The 19,352-nt window shown below is 43.4% G+C and overlaps 1 protein-coding gene across 3 annotated transcripts in view; it reads left to right on the forward strand.

The window, feature by feature from the left end:
* The window catches only part of CCDC171 (coiled-coil domain containing 171), a 212,585-nt gene that overhangs the window by 178,533 nt on the left and 14,700 nt on the right, over positions 1–19,352 (forward strand). For all 3 annotated transcript variants that reach the window (XM_079959164.1, XM_079959166.1, XM_079959165.1), the window contains one exon: positions 5,256–5,408. In XM_079959164.1, coding sequence (XP_079815290.1) covers positions 5,256–5,408 — 153 coding nt within the window. The remainder of the gene's footprint in view (positions 1–5,255; positions 5,409–19,352) is intronic.

Raw genomic sequence — 19,352 nt, forward strand, 5'->3', positions numbered from 1 at the left:
GAACATGGAAGCTACAAGCGGAAGGTGAATCTAGCAGAATTCAGGTGATCTTTCCTGGTCCACCTTTGCACAAGCCTATCTGCTTCAGACTGCACTGGCTGCCAATTAGTTTCCGGGTGCAAATGGCTCAGGACCACAATGCCTCAAGGACCGCCCCTTGTCATATGAACCAGTCTGGACCCTGAGATCATCCTCCAAGCCGTTCTTCATATGCCTCCTTCTTCTTCTTTGGTGATCACTTGTAGCCGACTAAGATTGTCTTCAATAAACACAGTTTAAACAATGAGTCCATAAGTGACTGTGGAGGCCAATTCTGGATCCACACGTCCTTCCACAGTGGGGACATTGGTTTCCAGGTGGGAGTGGATCATGAAGAGGGTTTGCCAAACATGCCTTCCTCTTAGCACATTTATCCCTTTCGTCCTGAGTTCATGTGTCTTCAAAGCCCATGACACCGTTGGTAAAGGCTGCTCTCCAACTAGAGCGCACGCAGGCCAGTGTTTCCCAGTTGTCTGTGTTTATACTACATTTTTTAAAAAATTGCCTTTAGAGAGTCTTTGAACCCCTTTTGTTGGCCACCAGCATTACGCTTTCCATTCATAAGTTGGGGATAGAGTAGTTGCTTTGGAAGATGATCATCAGGCATCCACACAACATGCTCAGTCCAACGAAGTTGATGTTGAAGAATCATTGCTTCGACACTGGTGATCTTTTTTTCTTCCAGTACACTGGCATTAGTTTGCCTGTCTTCCCAAGTGATGTGTACAATTTTTAGGAGACACCGTTGATTTAATCTTTCAAGGAGTTGGAGATGGCGTTTATAAGTGGTCCACGTTTCTCAAGCATACAGTAAGGTTGGTAGTACAATAGCTTTGTAAACAAGCATTTTGGTTTCCCTGCGAATGTCTCTGTGCCTCCTCCACAGGAGGTCTGGAGGGTGGCAACACAAGAACAGAGCCTTTGCTGCAGTGGCTCCCCATTTTTGAAATGCTCTCGCCAGGGAGGCTTACCTGGCGCCGTCATTATCTCTGGCACCAGGCTAAAACCTGGTAACCAGGCTTTTGACCTTTAAATATTTGTGGCCTTTTAGAAGTGGGTGGGATATTTCCAAATATGTCTCTCTTTCCTTTTGGTTTGAATGTACCTATGTGGGGTTTATTGTCTGTCTGCTTGGTTGTGAGAGCTTTGGCAATTCTTATACCAAATGATGAAAAATTCTTACACCAAAGAGAATAATTTCGCCCCAGTAAATTCTGTGTGATGCCAGTTTGTGGTGTAAATGTGACAAAGCCAGAAGATAAACGTTTCAGCTAACCAGCACAATAAAGGTCCAGACATTGCGCCTTAAACTAGGCACATCTGAGGAATCTGGTTCCTTGGGATGGAAGAGTAGAAATGGACTGTCAGTTAAAAAATGGCTGGACTCTGCAGAAACAGCCTCACAGAGGACAGGTGATATTCAGTCTGAAATTTAACGTACTATTTTAAAACGAATTGTAAAAAAAGAAAAAAGGTATTGAACTCCGTAAAACAGAAAAGGAGTTCTGTATTATAGAAGTTATAGACTCTTCATCCTACTGTCTATAGGAAAAAAAGTCAAAAACAGAAATCTTGATTTTTCTTAATTACCGCACAGGTTACTTTATGCTTAGTCAGCAATAAATCCATTCTTGGCAGCACACTAATAAATACTGTGAGCTACTGGAAATATCATCTTTCCGCTGAGATTTAAATATGAGTCTCTGAACACTTGATACTGAAAATTCCATGGTTCCTTTTGGGAAAGTAGGAAATGTTACTCCAAAGAACTTGTCCAAATTAAAATGTATGTAGCGCTGTCTAAATTTCACTTGGGAGATTAGACTGGATTGCAGTTGATTCATAACGCCTATAGTTTCTTATGATTGCATAACATACTGTTCTATCTGGTCATTTGTACTTGTCTATGTTTCTGATATTTGAACAGTATTGAACAAGTGGTTTTTAACCTTTCTCTGTGTGTGTTTTTTAAAAAAAGAGCAAAAATTACCCTTTTGTAATTGAGAACAAAAAAAAAAGTTAACATGAGAAAAAAAGGAACATAACATAACTGTTTAAGTAGAATTGTTTCTTCAACACTTTGCGTGAAATATCTAGTGGTTGGAGTTGAGGGGATGGAGAAGCTTTTTCGCAAGCATTTCTGTTAAATAGTTTTTAAAAATTCCCTTAGCTATGCTGTACAAGTCAGTAGCGACTCTTGTCTGTGCATTGACATAATTCACAAATGATGTGTTTCAAGCACAGAGACCATGTGTAAAAACGCTCTTGGATTTGCTATATTCAATATAGACTCATTATATCAATAGCAGTGAGCCAAACCCACCAAGTACAATAGCTGACGAACTTTCAGCTTGCACCAAAATACTGAGTTGTGCTCATTCCTGCATTGTAGGGTGTCCAAATAAATGAATCATGGGGTCTCTTCCAACTCTCCGATTCTATGCTTCTATGATCTGGCATCCCTGATATAGCTATAGTTGTGTGCAATAGGATATGCGTAGCCCAATAGATAGCGAGGCATGAATACAGCAATCTGGGCCATATCCTGCAAATAAAGGCAGTGTTAGAAAGCACACTAGGGGTTAGAATCGCACTCTGTGATTCTGTGATCACAATGCAGTTTGTGTGTGGTTCCAGTCCAGCGAGAGACTCCCTACATGGAAGGTCTTTTTCGCTACACACAGTTCCTTCTCTGTATCTGCTGTGCAAATGCGCATTTCTTTCTCCAACCCATCATCCCCTTCCATCCCTAGGTATAATACTTTCAAAATGATTATATTTCTGCTTCTTCTACAGATGAGCATAATAATTCACTGAACCTCAAAAATGTTTGAGGAACACGTATAGCTGAGCTGCAGGGTTGGAATGTTGTTGTTGTTTAGTCGTGTCCGACTCTTCATGACCCCATGGACCAGGCACTCCTGTCTTCCACTGCCTCCAACAGTTTGGTCAAACTCATGTTAGTAGCTTCGAGAACACTACCCAACCATCTCGTCCTCTGTCATCACCTTCTCCTTGAGCCCTCAATCTTTCCCAACATTAGGGTCTTTTCCAGGGAGTCTTCTCTTCTTGTGAGGTGGCCATAGTATTGGAGCCTCAGCTTCAGGATCTGTCCTTCTAGTGAGCACTCAGTTTGATCTTGCAGTCCATGGGACTCTCAAGAGTCTCCTCCAGCACCAGAATTCAAAAGCATCAATTTTTCGGCGATCAGCCTTCTTTATGGTCCAGCTCTCACTCACATATCCCATGGTTGGGATATGGTATGCTAAACAGGACTCTGATTACTCGCCTAGGCCCCAACATTTCTCCAATGGAAATAGGGACACCCTATTCAATAATGACAACAACAACAACACCCCTTCCATCTGACTGGATTGCCCCAGCCGCTCCGAGCAGCTTCCAACGTATATAAAAATATCATTCAACATTCAACATTAAAAGAAAACTTCCTTATACAGAGCCGCCTTCAGATATCTTCTAAAAGTTATATAGTTGTTTATCTCCTTGGCTTGGGGGGGTCACATAACTCCATACCTTCCAACATTTCTCGGATAAAATCAGGGCCATCCTAAGGAAAAGCAGGACGTTCCGGGATCAAACCAGAAACTGGGATGGCTTCTCTAAATCAGGGACATCCATGAAAAATAGGGACACTTGGAGGGTCTATACCATGGGTGTAGGAATGATCGCTGGGTTGTGGAGCACACTCCCGCCTGCGGGCAGCCGCAGCTGCCTGCACGCATGACCTTGGGGTGCGGAGCACACTCCCCCTCACAAGAAGTCCAGAGCTGTCTGAACATCTTGCCCTCTGTCTAACCTTTTGCGGTCTCAGTAGTCTGCCGTGTCCTGTCTGTGACCTTTTTCTCGGAAACCTTTGTTTCCTTCGTCATACATTGTGCAAGGGGAAAATGACGCGGTGGAAACAGGTTCCAAAATAACTTTGTACCACCCCACGATCTTGGGACTGGAAGATGTGTAAAGGTCACAGCCTGGGTTTGCATATTGTGCCAATAAAAGGAGCCTCCACAGAGCTAGCTGGCAGCTTGCTTGTGCACAGCTCACCTGCATTATCAACTCCTGCCTCATGTCCTTCACTTCACATGGGTAGGCAAACTAAGGCCCTTGGGCTAAATCCAGCCCAATTGCCTTCTAAATCGGACCCGCGGACGGTCCAGAAATCAGCATGTTTCTATATGAGTAGAATGTGCATCTCTGGGTTATTTGTGGGGCATAGGAATTCGTTCACCCCCCCCAAAAAAAATAGTCCAGCCCCCCACAAGGTCTGAGGGACAGTGGACTGGCCCCCTGCTGAAAAAGTTGCTGACCCCTGGTCTATACACACGTTTACCAGCATGATCATTCCAAAATGTTCATTTACTTTATCAGAAAAAAAAGAAAAATGCCATATTTTGTTTTAATTTTGGTTTATTCAGTAAAGAAATAGAATTTTTTATATATCAGCCCTAATGCTATTCTAACATTTGAGAAATCAGTACAGGTCACTTCAGAGAGAAACTATAACTATAAAATGTGATTAACCAGTTGTAAAGAAGTCCAATAATCCCAATAGTGTTATACTATTTAGGTCAGATATCAAGTTACTAGCACTGCCAAATCATTTATACTCTCTTGTGCAGTTAACTTTATTATCGGTCTGATCAATATTACACGGCTGGGACATTCCTTCACTATATACCTGAACAAAATTATTTTCCCAGCTATATTGTAATCAGATTATTTACTTTCAGAGGTCTGTAACTTTCTTTAGTTTCATGCCAAATTAAATCTAATTCTTTTTAAAGGTGAGTTGGGAGAATTAGCAAGTCCATTCATTTTGAAAATGTTCGTACTCCCTCTCTGCTGTTCTTCAGAGCTTCGCTGAGTGAAATTAGCTGGGAGATGAGTCCAGAAAGCTCTGTTTACACATCCAAATACATTATTCTTCAAACATTGTAGAAGAGAGTGAAATGAAAGCTTTGCCAGATTAACAGAATAGCATTTGCAGCGCTGGCAGAAATGTATACAATCTGATATATTTTTAAGAGGCGAGTATTGATGTTCAATTTTGGGGGGAGTGTGTTCGTGAGCAAGTAAGTTAAACAAACTAGATAATAAGATATTGCCTCTTCAGAGATGTGGTTAGGCACAGATGACACAGACCTGATACCAGCATTTGTATATAACAATGACTCCTTTTCCTTTTCCTTCCGCTTTAGGCAATGATTGTAAGTTTCATGGATGTCTATCAGCTTGCATGCTCCAGAGTCTCTACACTAGAGAGAGAAATAGTGTCCCACCAGCATCACATTGCAGCTCTGAAATCAGAACTCCAAACAGCATGCCTTCGTGAAAATGAAAGTTTGCACACGGTAAGTGTCTGCTTTTAAATAATAATAATAATAATAATAATAATAATAATAATAATAATAATAATTTTATCCCCCCTCACCTCAGAATTTTACCCTGCCACACAACTCTACAGAGCCCTGCATTTGGTTGCATAACTGGGTTGCATTACAAAAAAAGTATTTTTTTATTTATTACGTAGCTCTGCTGGAAAGATGGAGTATATTACATTATCTATAATTTGGCTTTTGCCCTTCAGAGCAAATTGATCTCTACCCCCTGTAAAAGGCTTTATAGTTGAGGAGGAAACAGTTGAATTAATTTGTCACCCTTTTGTCCTGTATGAATGCTTGTGTGTAAGATTGCCAAATCAAAAAGTATAGCATCACATCTACTTTTTCTTTGGCAATGATTCCGGAGCAAAGTTTCTTTAAAGGTTTGCTACCTCCTATTAAGAAATACCGTATTTTTCCGTGTATTAGACGAGGTTTTTTGACTCAAAAATCAGGTCAAAAAACTGGGGTCGTCCTATACACGGATAGTGGCGTGGGGAGAGGAGCTGCCAGCTGGTTGGTGGCCTGTGCGTTTCCCACTCAGGGGGAGCAGATGCCCACTTTGCCAACCCTCAGCAATGGTCCCTCTGGGACAAAAAGTTTAAAAGACAGACTTGGTTTGATAAGGAATGTCAGAAAAGCAAAAAATGCCTAGCTAGGGAACTTAGAAAATTGAAGTTAAAACAGGATAAGCACAATCTTGCTCTACAAGCTGAGGTAGCCCAATTACAATACAATTATAAATTATTACTTAAAAGCAAGAAACAAATATATTATGAACAACAGTGGAAAGCATTGGGAGACACAGCAATTCAAAAGGACTCACGGAAATTTTGGCATCTGGTTGCCCAAGGTACAAATGGGCTGGGCTACTCGTTAGAAGCATCTGTCCAAGGAAAGGATTGGGTGACATATTTTACAGGAATATATGGCCCCTGTCCTGACTCACCCCCACAAGTTTACCATACTCAGTTATTAGAACTGCCAGAATGGCCAGGCGTCACACCCAATCAAATTAAGAGGCTAATTGCAAGCCAACCAGCTAATAAAGCTCCAGGAGAAGACATGATCCCAATGGAGATCTATAAGATAAGACCTGATTTCTGGTCACCCATTTTTGCAAAATTGTTTTCATATGTTAACAGCTCAGGTCGCATACCTGAAGGGTGGAAGCTGAGTATAATTGCCCCAATATATAAAAAGGGTGATAAGAAAAATCCTGCCAGTTATAGACTCATTAGTATATTAGATGTAGCCTCCAAACTATATGCCAGGCTCCTTCTTGGGAGACTAGAAGAATGGGCAGATACAAATAAGGTGATATCTGAAGTCCAGGCAGGTTTCCAAAGAGGGAAATCCACATTGGACCAGTGCTTTGTGATGAACTTTGTGGTCCCTCTGGGGTGATGGCGCATGTGCAATTCCCCCTAAAAATGCTCAACAACTTTGGGCCATCTCCCCTCATTTTCTTTAAATTTAGTCCCCCAAAATAGGGGGCACCTTATACATGGGGGCATCTTATACACGGAAAAATATGGTAATATTGTTAGTTATTTTTTTCGAAACAAACTGGTGAATTAAAAAGTGAATATTCTCCATGGACATCTATATTTCAGTCATAGCATATTCTCTGCTAATGAAACATGGGGTTTCTCCTCCCCACCCCGTACTCTAAGATTTAATCCAATTTCAAGTCTAATTTAATCTCTGAAACATTATTGCCCACAAATAAATTAAGGCTAACAAAGGGAGCAATCCTTACCTTGTGGGAAGGGCAAATGAGGGTCGCTTGGACCTTGTGGATCAGGGAAGGTAGAGGAGAAGGTCTCTCACCCAAGGCCTCCTTCTTGGGGTGGAAGAAGACATTTCCACCAAGATCACTCGTTTGCCCATCAGTCCCTCAGGGATGTTAGGGAATATTTGGGGGAGGCTGTGGATCAAAAGTTATTTTCTCTCCCATTGAAACAATTGAGATGGGAAATAACAAGTACATGTTTGCAGAACAACTGCGGGTTCAAGATTGCGGTTTGTCTCACCCCTGAACCAAACCACACTCTGCGGATAGACCTGGGGTCCAGACATTAAGACAAGCCACGGTTTAGCTATCAGGCCATGGATTCATACATTACTTCTTTAGCTTTTTAGGGTGAAAATGTGGTGTGGGGTTGCATCTGTGCACTTTTGGAAGCCATCATCAGGCAACATCTGATTGGATTTTACTCTGATCCTGATCTGATTTTAGGATGTATTTTAATTGATTGCCTGATTTTATGTTAATGTGTTATACATTCGATGTTAGCTGCTCTGAGCCTGGTTTTGGCCGGGGAGGGTGGGGTATAAATAATAATAATAATAATAATAATAATAATAATAATAATAATTAACACACGTGCAAAATTTAGGATCAGAGTCTTAACTGGCCTAAAACTCTTTACGTATCTTGGGCATCTTGCTTGGTTTTTACATGTTCAACTCAGCATCTTTTTTCAGATGTTCCTTTTTGTCTCCGTCTGAATATTTGTTGCGATTGCTACTGGTGCTTAAGTTGTGAACAAGGGAGCAGGCGCCATGCCAAGTGCAGCCTGCTACGCAGGGAGCTGCTTTCCTCTGGCGAGAGAGAGCTTTGAGGAAAGTTCATTCTAACAAACTCTTTTTGAAGTGTTGGGCTGGAGCGAAAAGCCTCTGAAATCGTGCTTTATAAACTATCCAGGTGCCGTGTACAGACACAAAGTCTTAGCATTGTATTGGTGCAGCTTCATGTTTTGGAATGCAAAACCTATCAAAACAGAAAACATCTCAGCTATATTACCCATCATTCTTAATTAATGGGTAATATTTGCATACATGATGGATAATTTGCACATAACTAAATAGGTCTAAGCCTGTATGGGCTCCCAAATTTTTTCAGAATGCAGAACTCTCAAAATCCTTAAAAGGAGATGAATATAACACTTAGTTTAGCAACATTCATCTCAACTGGTACTGTTTTAGTTTATGCCTATCATTTATTATTTATTTATTTATTTATTTATTTATTTATTTATTTATGTTGTTGTTGTTGTTATTTAGTCATTTAGTCGTGTCTGACTCTTCGTGACCCCATGGACCAGAGCACGCCAGGCACTTCTGTCCTCCACTGCCTCCCGCAGTTTGGTCAAACTCATGCTCATGCTGGTAGCTTCAAGAACACCATCCAACCATCTCATCCTCTGTCGTCCCCTTCTCCTTGTGCCTTCCATTCAAATTGAAAGCCAGGCGGAATAGCTCTTGTCTTACAGGCCCTGCGGAAGGAAGTTAAATCCTGCAGTGCCCTGGTCTCATGGGACAGAGCATTGCACCAGGTCGGAGCCATCACTGAGAAGGCCCTGGCCCTGGTGGAGGATAATCTGACTTCCTTAGGGCCCGGGACCTCTAAACTATGATTATTCATGGACCTTAAGGTCCTCTGCAGGGCATACCAGGAGTCTCATGCTCAACCAACTGAGCTATTCATGGCTGAAGCTATATTATGATTGATATACCTAGAGGCATTCGAACAAATGTGCACATTGTCCACGTATTCATCAAGGGTTGTCCTTCTGCGGAAGGCATGTTTTGCTTTCTGTTAACTAAACAACAGCAACAACCCCAAAACACAACAGCAACCAAATAGTGGACAAATCCACCACTCCAGAGTATGATTGCCATCCACAATCCCACAGGAGGAACAGCTATTCCCATTCCTTGCTTGAGGGCAGGGAAATCCTGTTGTTGGCACTGGGAAACGAGGTTATTTCTGCAATCGTTAGGCACTAGGAAACAAAGTTATTTCTGCAAATGTTAGGAGGTTTTAGTTTAGAATGCTGAAGTTTTTGTGCACAAAGAACGGAAAAATGTCCACCTGGCCGCAGACAAAGAGTTATGCAATTATATTGCATATTGGGAGGAATTCCCAGCAATTACTCAAACGTTTGGAATCTAGATAGTATCACCAAAGAAAGGGGAAACGGGCGAAAAAGAATTAGGAGGAGGATGGAGTGAGAGAACCTGAGGAGACGGGGACTGCATGCATGAAGAGGGGATGGGAATGTTCTGGGGTCAGGAGGACAGCTTCAGATCAAGGGGGCGGGGAAGAATTATGAACCTCAGGAGAAGATGGTTGCAAGTGAGATAACAGCTGGAGAAAGAGCTGGACTGTCATCCTACCACTGGAAATATCAAGAGTTGTGGCTTTTGGATGCAAATCCCCACTAATGTCGCAATCCAACCGCCGCCTGTGTCATTAATGCTTTTATGCGGTTTTGTGTGTGGTATTTATTTCATTTGTTTTCCGTGAGGCGTCGTTGTGATGAAATGCCACAAGCTGAGCTAGGTAGAGATGACACAGTTCAGGAGACCTTTGGACAGGCAGTCTGAGAATGTTTGGGGGGAAACAATGTTGTTATGAATCATAGATCTGAGGGCCTTCTCAGATAGTTTTGAGCACAGCCAACAAAAGTATTACTCATTTATTGTTGGGATCCTGACAAGTCTCTTCTGCACAGCTCTTTGGTCATAGGGACATTGCATTTTCCCAGGAACTGCAATGCTAAGTGCTGGGAAATGCTCCCTTCCCTCTAGCAATTGCTACTGCTGCATGGAGTGTGACTTTGTACAGTGGTACCTCAGGTTAAGTATTTAATTCGTTCTGGAGGTCTGTTCTTAACCTGAAACTGTTCTTAACCTAAAGCACCACTTTAGCTAATGGGGCCTCCCGCTGCCGCAGCGCCGCCGAAGCACGATTTCTGTTCTCATCCTGAAGCAAAGTTCTTAACCTGAGGTAATATTTATGGGTTAGTGGAGTCTGTAACCTGAAGCGTATGTAACCTGAAGCATATGTAACCTGAGGCATATGTAACCTGAGGCGTATGTAACCTGAAGCGTATGTAACCTGAAGCATATGTAACCTGAGGTACCACTGTATATGATTAAATGGCAGATGCTTCACAAAGCTGAAATAAAAAGAAGAAAATTACAAAGACTTATTAAAAGTCCTGTTCTGGAGGGTAGGACCCAGACCAATGGCTTCAATTACAGTCGTACCTTGGAAGTCGAACGGAATCTGTTTCGGAAGTCCATCCGACTTCCAAAACGTTCAGAAACCAAAGTGTGGCTTCTGATTAGCTGCAGGAAGCTCCTGTAGCCAATCAGAAGCTGCATCAGATTTTTTCGCCTTCCAAAAAAATGTTCAAAAACCGGAACACTCACTTCTGGGTTTTGATCATTCAGGAGCTGATTTGTTTGACAACTAAGGCGTTCAACAACCAAGGTACGACTGTACAAGAAAGGAGATTCCGACTGAACATCAGGAAGAACTTTCTGACAGTAAGAGCTGTTTGACATTGGAACGGTCTCCTTCCTTGGAGGTTTTTAAGCAGAGGTTGGATGGCCATCTGTCATGGATGTTTTAGCTGAGATTCCTGCACTGTAGGGCGTTGGACTAGATGACGCTCGGCTCCCTTCCAACTCTACAATTCCATGATTCCATCTGTCAAGCAGAAATGCTTGCTCTGGCGGAACTGTAGTATAGTCATACCTCATGTTATGTTTGCTTCATGATACGTTTTTTCAGGTTGCGTCCCGCGGCGACCCGGAAGTACCGGAAAGGGTTACTTCCAGGTTTCGACGCATGTGCAGAAGCGCTAAATCGTGCCGCACACCTGCGCAGATACAGTGCTTCAGGTTATAGGCTTTTCATGTTGCGAACAGGCCTCCGGAATGTATCCCGTTCGCAACCAGAGGTGTCCAATGTATTATCGTGTCGCTGAATTCCACCCACTCATCTTTCCAGCCAGGCAAGCAAGCAAAAGGTATTGCAGTATTTCAGTTCAAGGACTTATTTCAACTGGGCAGAAGCCCTCAGGGACCGTGTGGCACATGGCCAATGAGGAGTGGAGCTTGGGGCAGAATCTGGAGGGTTAGATAGAGTGGCAGTGGGTGTTTGGCCTACAGTATCAAAATTCCCTACTGCCCTCATGGGGACACGGGTGGCGCTGTGGGTTAAACCACAGAGCCTAGGACTTGCCGATCAGAAGGTCAGCGGTTCGAATCCCCACGACGGGGTGAGCTCCCATTGCTCGGTCCCTGCTCCTGCCAACCTAGCAGTTCGAAAGCACGTCAAAATGCAAGTAGATAAATAGGTACCGCTCTGGTGGGAAGTTAAACGGCGTTTCCGTGCGCTGCTCTGGTTCGCCAGAAGCGGCTTAGTCCTGCTGGCCACATGACCCAGAAGCTGTACTCCGGCTCCCTCGGCCGATAAAGCAAGATGAGCTCCACAACCCCAGAGTTGTCCGTGACTGGACCTAACGGTCAGGGGTCCCTTTACCTTTACTGCCCCCATGAGGACAAACAGCAACAGAATAATTTGACAACAAATTTTCCTGCTTTGTGTGTGTGTCTGTAAAAATTATTTCCTCTTCGATATGAAGTTGTTGGGTTTTTTTTTTTTTTTTTTTGCTATTCCACGTATGCTAGGCATGTGAACTTTTACCTTGTCAAGCTATCGTAGCATATTTGAAAATTGTAGTAATTTGATTAAAACGTTGCCTATAAGGCAAAGGGGCGAGTTAATAGAATCCATATGCAATTAAAATGCAGAACTAAACGTAATCAGACCCCAGTGACTAGGGCTTTCGTAGTGATAGTCTTACTGTGGCCTCTGAGGTTGAAAGTTTATGTTTAAAGATCCCCATTGCAGCAGTTCCACAGAGCATGGGCGAGATGACAGTTCAGTGTGACCAGGGCATAGGTAAGTCATAACAAGTGCTAACCAGCTTCTAGGTACTGAAGGAGCTGCAGGTACCTCTTCCTTTTAGCAGGTGGTGTCGCATGCAAAACACTTTGGGTTTGCTTCTTAAAGAAGTGCACTCAGCAGCAGTCCTCTTCTATAAACACTTCGAGATGACGGGTCTTGCTGTGGGAACGTTGTGAGGGCCTTTTATATCTTTTTATAAAAACAACACCGCTATTTGATTCGTGTGAATTCATGTTAGAGGAATCATCTGACAGCCAGAGACTCGACTCTGCGCACCAAGTCACAAAAAGGGTTTACTTTTTTCTTTCCCCTCCCCTCCCACTCCCCTCCCCCGTTGGTTTTTTTTTACCGAATTCGAAGGAAAGCAACCCAAAACTTATTTTCTCTGGACAGTTTTAAGAGTCAACATCCTGTGTTGGAGTTCTCTAATCATCACCAGCACAATTTACAATCGGAACACACAGAGAGCCGGTTCAGACCAGCTCATCTGTTGATCTTGGCAGAGGTCCCTATTCTCACTGCGCACAGCTGCCACCCGAGAGACGGGGACTCGGCGCACGGCCGGAGGAGGGTGGGTTGCAAGTTGGTCAAGACATGAACACATAGGCCTGCTTCATTTCAACAGATGCGCCTGCTTTCCCGCCGCCTCCCCCATCACCACCCTCCAAATAGTATTTTCTTTTTACTGCCTCTTTTAAAACACACACACACTCACACACAAACTGAAATTAAATGAGGACCTCTCATGAGCCACTGCGCTCCAGGCATAAGAAATTATAATGTCTGGCTTCCAGAAACTGTCCCGTCAAAATGTGCTTCTGATTAGGTGGCTTAATTACAGCTGTGAAAACAATGTTGATTTAGGCCTCTAGGTTCCAGTGCATGTCAGCCGTTATTAGCTAGCCTTGGACTGAAGCCACCATTCTCAAACTCTGCACCGCGAAAGTCACACACTGCCTTGACAACTTTTTATAAAGGTGGAAAGGTTGCCAGGAGCAAGACACTTATGCAAAATATTTTTCATTGTGCAAATTCCAAATGTGACACAATTGATAGAGATGAAATGGACAGGTCCTGTTGGGCTTCACCGAGGCCCAAACTCCCAGGTTTTCCCACCAAATATCCCTATTTTAATAAAGTTTTTATAAACTTTGACTGACATAATGCTTAATTTTAATTCCTTTAATTCAGTTTTAGTCCAAATCCAGCATGTTGGTTTAACCACACAGTTTTATTGCATCTAAATTTTCCTGACAGTTTCATTTGCTGTTGGGAAATAAAATTGCCATTTTTGCAACATGGGAAATAATGGCTAGTTTCAAATCCAATATGTTTGAAACTTCCTTTGCCTCAAGCAGGTTAAGGCACACACTTAAACTTACTTTTTTGGAGGGCAGTGGGAGAAAGCTCATTAAATAGTTTTAATATTTTAATATAAGTAACACTTTCTCAGTGGGAACTCTTATTATTAGACTTATGTATTTACACCTGCAGATAAGTAAAGTTTAGAGTAACATACTGCTTCCTTATTTTAAATGTCCCAATGTAGCTTCACTTTTGCGAGAGAAAATTTGAGGTGGTAAAACTTATTTTGTGATAATATTTGAAGAGGAACCCAGTTCTGTTACTGAGATGATACAGGGAGCTGATATATTTAGCAAGCTAGATCTGTTGAAATTACCTCAGTGAGATGAAGGATGCCAAAATACAAAGGATGCCTTAACTGATTTTGGATTTTAACGTATATGGAGAGGGAAGCTGAGTACATTTGGTACATACATTTCCACAGATTCTTTACAGAAGACTAGAATTAAAGTTGTTTTAAGTACCAGCAAGCTATGTTCTCATCTACCTGTGAGCAACCTAATAACATTATTTGGACTCATCACAATTTCTGAGCAGTCTTAAAACATGTTGCATTGTATTTGATGGGGGGAGGAAAAACCATGTTCAGCGTATAACACCTCGTTTATGGGATTTGAACTGGTTGTCAAACTCCTGGCGGGCCAGGTTCAGGATTTTGGTACTCACCTAGAAGGAAGGCCCTCTGCAGTTCAAGGCAGAGATAGGTATACTCCTGTTGAAATTGGACAGGTGCTCATTACCTGTACTTTCCAGAATTTTTTTCCAACTGAATGAAAAAGTCTCTGCAGTCACTGTTTGTTTGGTATTCCTTTTAAATCATCAGTTTGTTTCCGGGCATAATTCAAAGTGTAGGTGCTGACCTTTAAAGCCCTAAACGACCTCAGCCCTATATACCTGAAGGAGTGTCTCCATCCCCATCAAAATAAACAAACAAAATTCCTTCCAGTAGTACCTTAGAGACCAACTAAGTTTGTTATTGGTGTGAGCTTTTGTGTAAAGAAGTCTGATCATTAAAAAGGCTGATCGCCGAAGAATTGATGCTTTTGAATTCTGGTGCTGGAGGAGACTCTTGAGAGTCCCATGGACTGCAAGAAGATCAAACGTATCCATTCTTAAGGAAATCAGCCCTGAGTGCTCACTGGAAGGACAGATCCTGAAGCTGAGGCTCCAATACTTTGGCCACCTCAGGAGAAGAGAAGACTCCCTGGAAAAGACCCTGATGTTGGGAAAGAATGGGGGCACAAGGAGAAGGGGACGACAGAGGACGAGATGGTTGGACAGTGTTCTCGAAGCTACCAGCATGAATTTGACCAAACTGCGGGAGGTAGTGGAAGACAGGAGTGCCTGGTGTGCTCTGATCCATGGGGTCACAAAGACGGACATGACTAAACAACTAGACAACAACACAGCAGACCAACACAGCTCCATCCCAATCATTCAGCCCAGACACTGAGGCCCACCTCTGAGGGTCTTCTGTGGTTCCCTCACTGCGAAAAGCGAAGTTACAGGGAACAAGGCAGAGGGCCTTCTCAGCAGTGGCACCCACCCTGTGGAATGCCCTCCCTTCAGATGTCAAGGAGATAAATAACTATTTGACTTTTAGAAGACATCCGAAGGCAGACCTGTCCAAGGAAGTTTTGCGTGGTTGGTGTTTAACTGTGTTTTTAGTATTTTGTTGGGAGCCGTCCAGAGTGGCTTGGGTGTCAGGGACTGGACTGCAGAGAAATGGTGGGGACTGCCTCCCCCCCTCCTCCTGAACCTTCCAGAGAAGAGGATGACGATATAGATTTACAACAGTGTTTTGCAGAATAGTTATTTACCTCGGTTCCCCATCCCTGGTATGTTGGCTTTCACCCAGCCCTTTAGGTATCAAAAAAATAACATTTCTGCTGTCTCACCCAAATTAGGTGACAAGAGAAAATAGAGTTGTGCCATCAGCATACTAATAATATCTCCATCCCATAACATAAATACCACTGTCTCCCATCATCACCACCACCACCTGGTACTGGCCTTCCAGGTAGGAATGAAAGCATTGAAGCACAGTGACCCCAGAGGGGAGTATCAGTGGCTAACTGATAGCTATTGCAATCTTCTGAGTCTAAGGAGGCCATGCCACCATGTCCTTCAAAGGTAGCTGGGACCATTTTTTCTCACTAGGAGACATTCACTGTCTCCTGGACCCAGCTATCCAGTCCCATCCTGCTAGGTGTTACGAGCCAAGAAGCCAAGGATTGAACAAACAGCTGGGAGGCCAGATTTCTCCTTGTCCATGTCCTGAAGCCATAATAACTGAAAGTCATCTAATAAAATAGGAATAGGCAGTGCTCTAAACATGTCCTTAGGCCGAGCTGTCAAAACAGTTATATCCAAGTTGCTGCAGATGCGAGTTATTTTACTCTCAAGGTGCTTAGTAAACATGTCACAACATGCCTCCAAGGGTTTTTTTAAACATTGCCTTGCCTGCCATGTTGGAAAAAGTCCCAAGGCACTACAAGAACTTCACCGGACCGCACTCCATAAAATCAGTGATAGAGGATGAGCATTGCACTGTTTTCTGCCACTTGCAATCCAGCATTCCTGCTTTTACAGCCATCAGTATCCAGGTAAACCATGGGACTAACTGAACTCTGCATGGTGGGATATTATGTCCTTCCCTGCTGAAAAAGCATAAAATGAGGTGCCAGGAGAGCCTCTCTGGGGACGACATTCCAGAGTCGGGGCACCATCCTCAAAATGGTCATCCTTCTGTAGCAGCATGTCACCTGGTCAAGTGCAAATGAAGAAGGGACTTTGATGAAGATCTCAGGGTCTGGGTATGTATATGAAGATACAGGTGAACCTTGAGATAGCCTGGCCTGACCATTACTAGGGAGTCAATGGAAAGTCTCCCATATTTTCCTGCCTAGTCAAGAATGCAACCCATTCCATATGCTAGGCCCCCCATGGTTGTCAAAGCACCCACAAAGTCCTGAACAGCCCTGGGCAAAACAGCTCCAGCATATTTATTGAGGTTCTCTGATCAAGATTATCAAGGGTCTGGAAACCGGCCCTTATGAGGAACGCTTGAAGAAGCTAGATATGTTTAGCCTGGAAAGGAAAGGAAATGTGATAGCTAACTTCAGATATCTCAAGGGCCATCAGATGGAAGAGGGAACAAGCTTGTTTTCTCCTGCTCTGAAGAGTAGGACTCAAACCAATGGCTTCAAATTACAAGGAAGGAGATTCCGACTCAACATCAGGAAGAAGTTTCTGACAGTAAGAGCTGTTTGACAGTGGAACAGACTCCCTTGGAAGGTTGTGGACTCTCCTTCCTTGGAGGTTTTTAAGAAGAAGTTGGATGGCCATCTGTCATGGATGCTTTAGCTGAGATTCCTGCATTGCAAAGGGGTTGGACTAGATGACCCATTGGGTCCCTTCCAACTCTACGATTCTATGATTCTATGAGTGCAACCCACCCCATATGCTAGGCTCCATAGTTAGCATCCACGAAGAACTGAACAGCCCTGGACAAGACAATTTCAGCATATTTATTGAGCTTCCCCCATAACAAAAGCCCAGGGTCCTCATCCTAGAAACACAGAAAGCTACCCTATACCAGGGTAGACTTTATTTGTCCATGTAGCTCAGTATTTTCTCTTCTGGCACACAGAGCTTTCTTTCACATCACCTGCTACATGGTCTATCTAATTGAAGATGTCAAAGGCCAAACCTGTGACTTTCTGCGTGTGCCCTGCCACTGAGCTCTGTAATACACCCAACAGAATCCCTATTCTGGCTCTAGCACTCAACCCCAAATCCCACCACGAAGCGAAATGACTTACTGGTGAATGTTCTTAAAAAGAAGGTTGCCAAAGGGCAGACTTTTGTGCTAATGGAAGTAGATATCGCTGTTTTCTTGCTGAGCCAAATCTGAGACCACTTCTCCCAGTTCAGGTTGGTAGACTGTTAGTCCGAAGGGTTGTCCGTACACCAGCAGTAAGCCCCAGTCCATCCCAAGTTTTTAACGTAAGGTGTAAACACTCAGAACTGGAAAATGGGTGTGAAATGGAATCACTGAAGATTGTAGCAGTGTTTCCCCCCAACCTGCGGGTCACAAAGCCTCTGCAGGTGGTCATGGGCTTTGTAAGTAAACCCCAAATACCGTATTTTTCACTCTATAAGACGCACCAGACCACAAGACGCACCTAGTTTTTGGAGGAGGGAAACAAGAAAAAAAAAATATTCTGAATCCCAGAAGCCAGAACAGCAAGAGGGATTGCTGCGCAGCGAAAGCAGCGATCCCTCTTGCTGTTCTGGCTTCTGGGATAGCGGCGCAGCCTGCATTCGCTCCATAAGACACACACACATTTCCCCTTACTTTTTAGGAGGGAAAAAGTGAGGCTTATAGAGCAAAAAATACGGTAAGTATTCCTTGTAAACCTTAACTGGTGTATGATGAACGCTTCTTCCAACTGTTTGTTCTTTTGGCATATTAATAATGCCATGTTGGCACTTGTAACTGAACATCAGAAAGCCAGGAGTCTTACACCAGTCCTGGCACAATTGCACTGGCTACTGATTAGTTTCTGGGCCCAATTCAAAGTGCTGGTGTTGACCTATAAAGCCTTGCATGTCTCTGGACCTCAATACCTTAAGGACCTCCTCTCCCCCATCCAAACCAACCCAGACCCTGTGCTCGTCACCTGAGGCCCTTCCCTGGTCCCCCCTCCCAGAGATGTCCGGAGGATGGCAGCAGAAGAACAGGCCGTTTCTTTCTTTAAAATTTTTATTTTTATTATTAAAGATCTTGGGTTACATAAGCACATGAATTGTCTCTATTTTCAGACCGTTGAGTCTTTCCTACTGATCAGTTACATTCAATGTGAGACTTCAATGTTGTACACAGTATAAGGGTGGGGGAGAAGAGAGGGTGAAGAAAGAGGGTAGTAAAGTTGCATTCTTTTGTTTGGTATATGCAACATCAAAAAAAACTAAGATCATGGCCTCTGGTCCCATCACCTCCTGGCAAATAGAAGGGGAAGAAATGGAGGCAGTGAGAGATTTTATTTTCTTGGGCTCCATGATCACTGCAGATGGTGACAGCAGCCACAAAATTAAAAGACGCCTGCATTCTGGGAGAAAAGCAATGACAAACCTAGACAGCATCTTAAAAAGCAAAGACATCACCTTGCCAACAAAGGTCCGTATAGTTAAAGCTATGGTTTTCCCAGTAGTGATGTATGGAAGTGAGAGCTGGACCATAAAGAAGGCTGATCGCCGAAGAATTGATGCTTTTGAATTATGGTGCTGGAGAGACTCTTGAGAGTCCCATGGACTGCAAGAAGATCAAACCTATCCATTCTGAAGGAAATCAGCCCTGAGTGCTCACTGGAAGGACAGATCGTGAAGCTGAGGCTCCAATACTTTGGGCACCTCATGAGAAGAGAAGACTCCCTGGAAAAGACCCTGATGTTGGGAAGGATTGAGGGCACAGGGAGAAGGGGATGACAGAGGATGAGATGGTTGGACAGTGTTCTCGAAGCTACCAGCATGAGTTTGGCCAAACTGCGGGAGGCAGTGGAAGACAGGAGTGCCTGGCGTGCTTTGGTCCATGGGGTCACAAAGTGTCAGACACAACTAAACAACTAAACAACAACAACAAACTTGGGTAGCTTTTCTTTCTATTCATTTATTAGTTTTCATTGGCAGTGAGAGAGGTTGGGGGGCCCAGGGCATGGTTGCTTGCCTGCAGTGAGTTTTGATTGCATGTGTGAGGGGGTAACCTGGTCAGTTGG

This window comes from Podarcis cretensis, assembly GCF_951804945.1.
Source record: "Podarcis cretensis genome assembly, chromosome: 17".
In the NCBI taxonomy this organism is placed as follows: domain Eukaryota; kingdom Metazoa; phylum Chordata; class Lepidosauria; order Squamata; family Lacertidae; genus Podarcis; species Podarcis cretensis.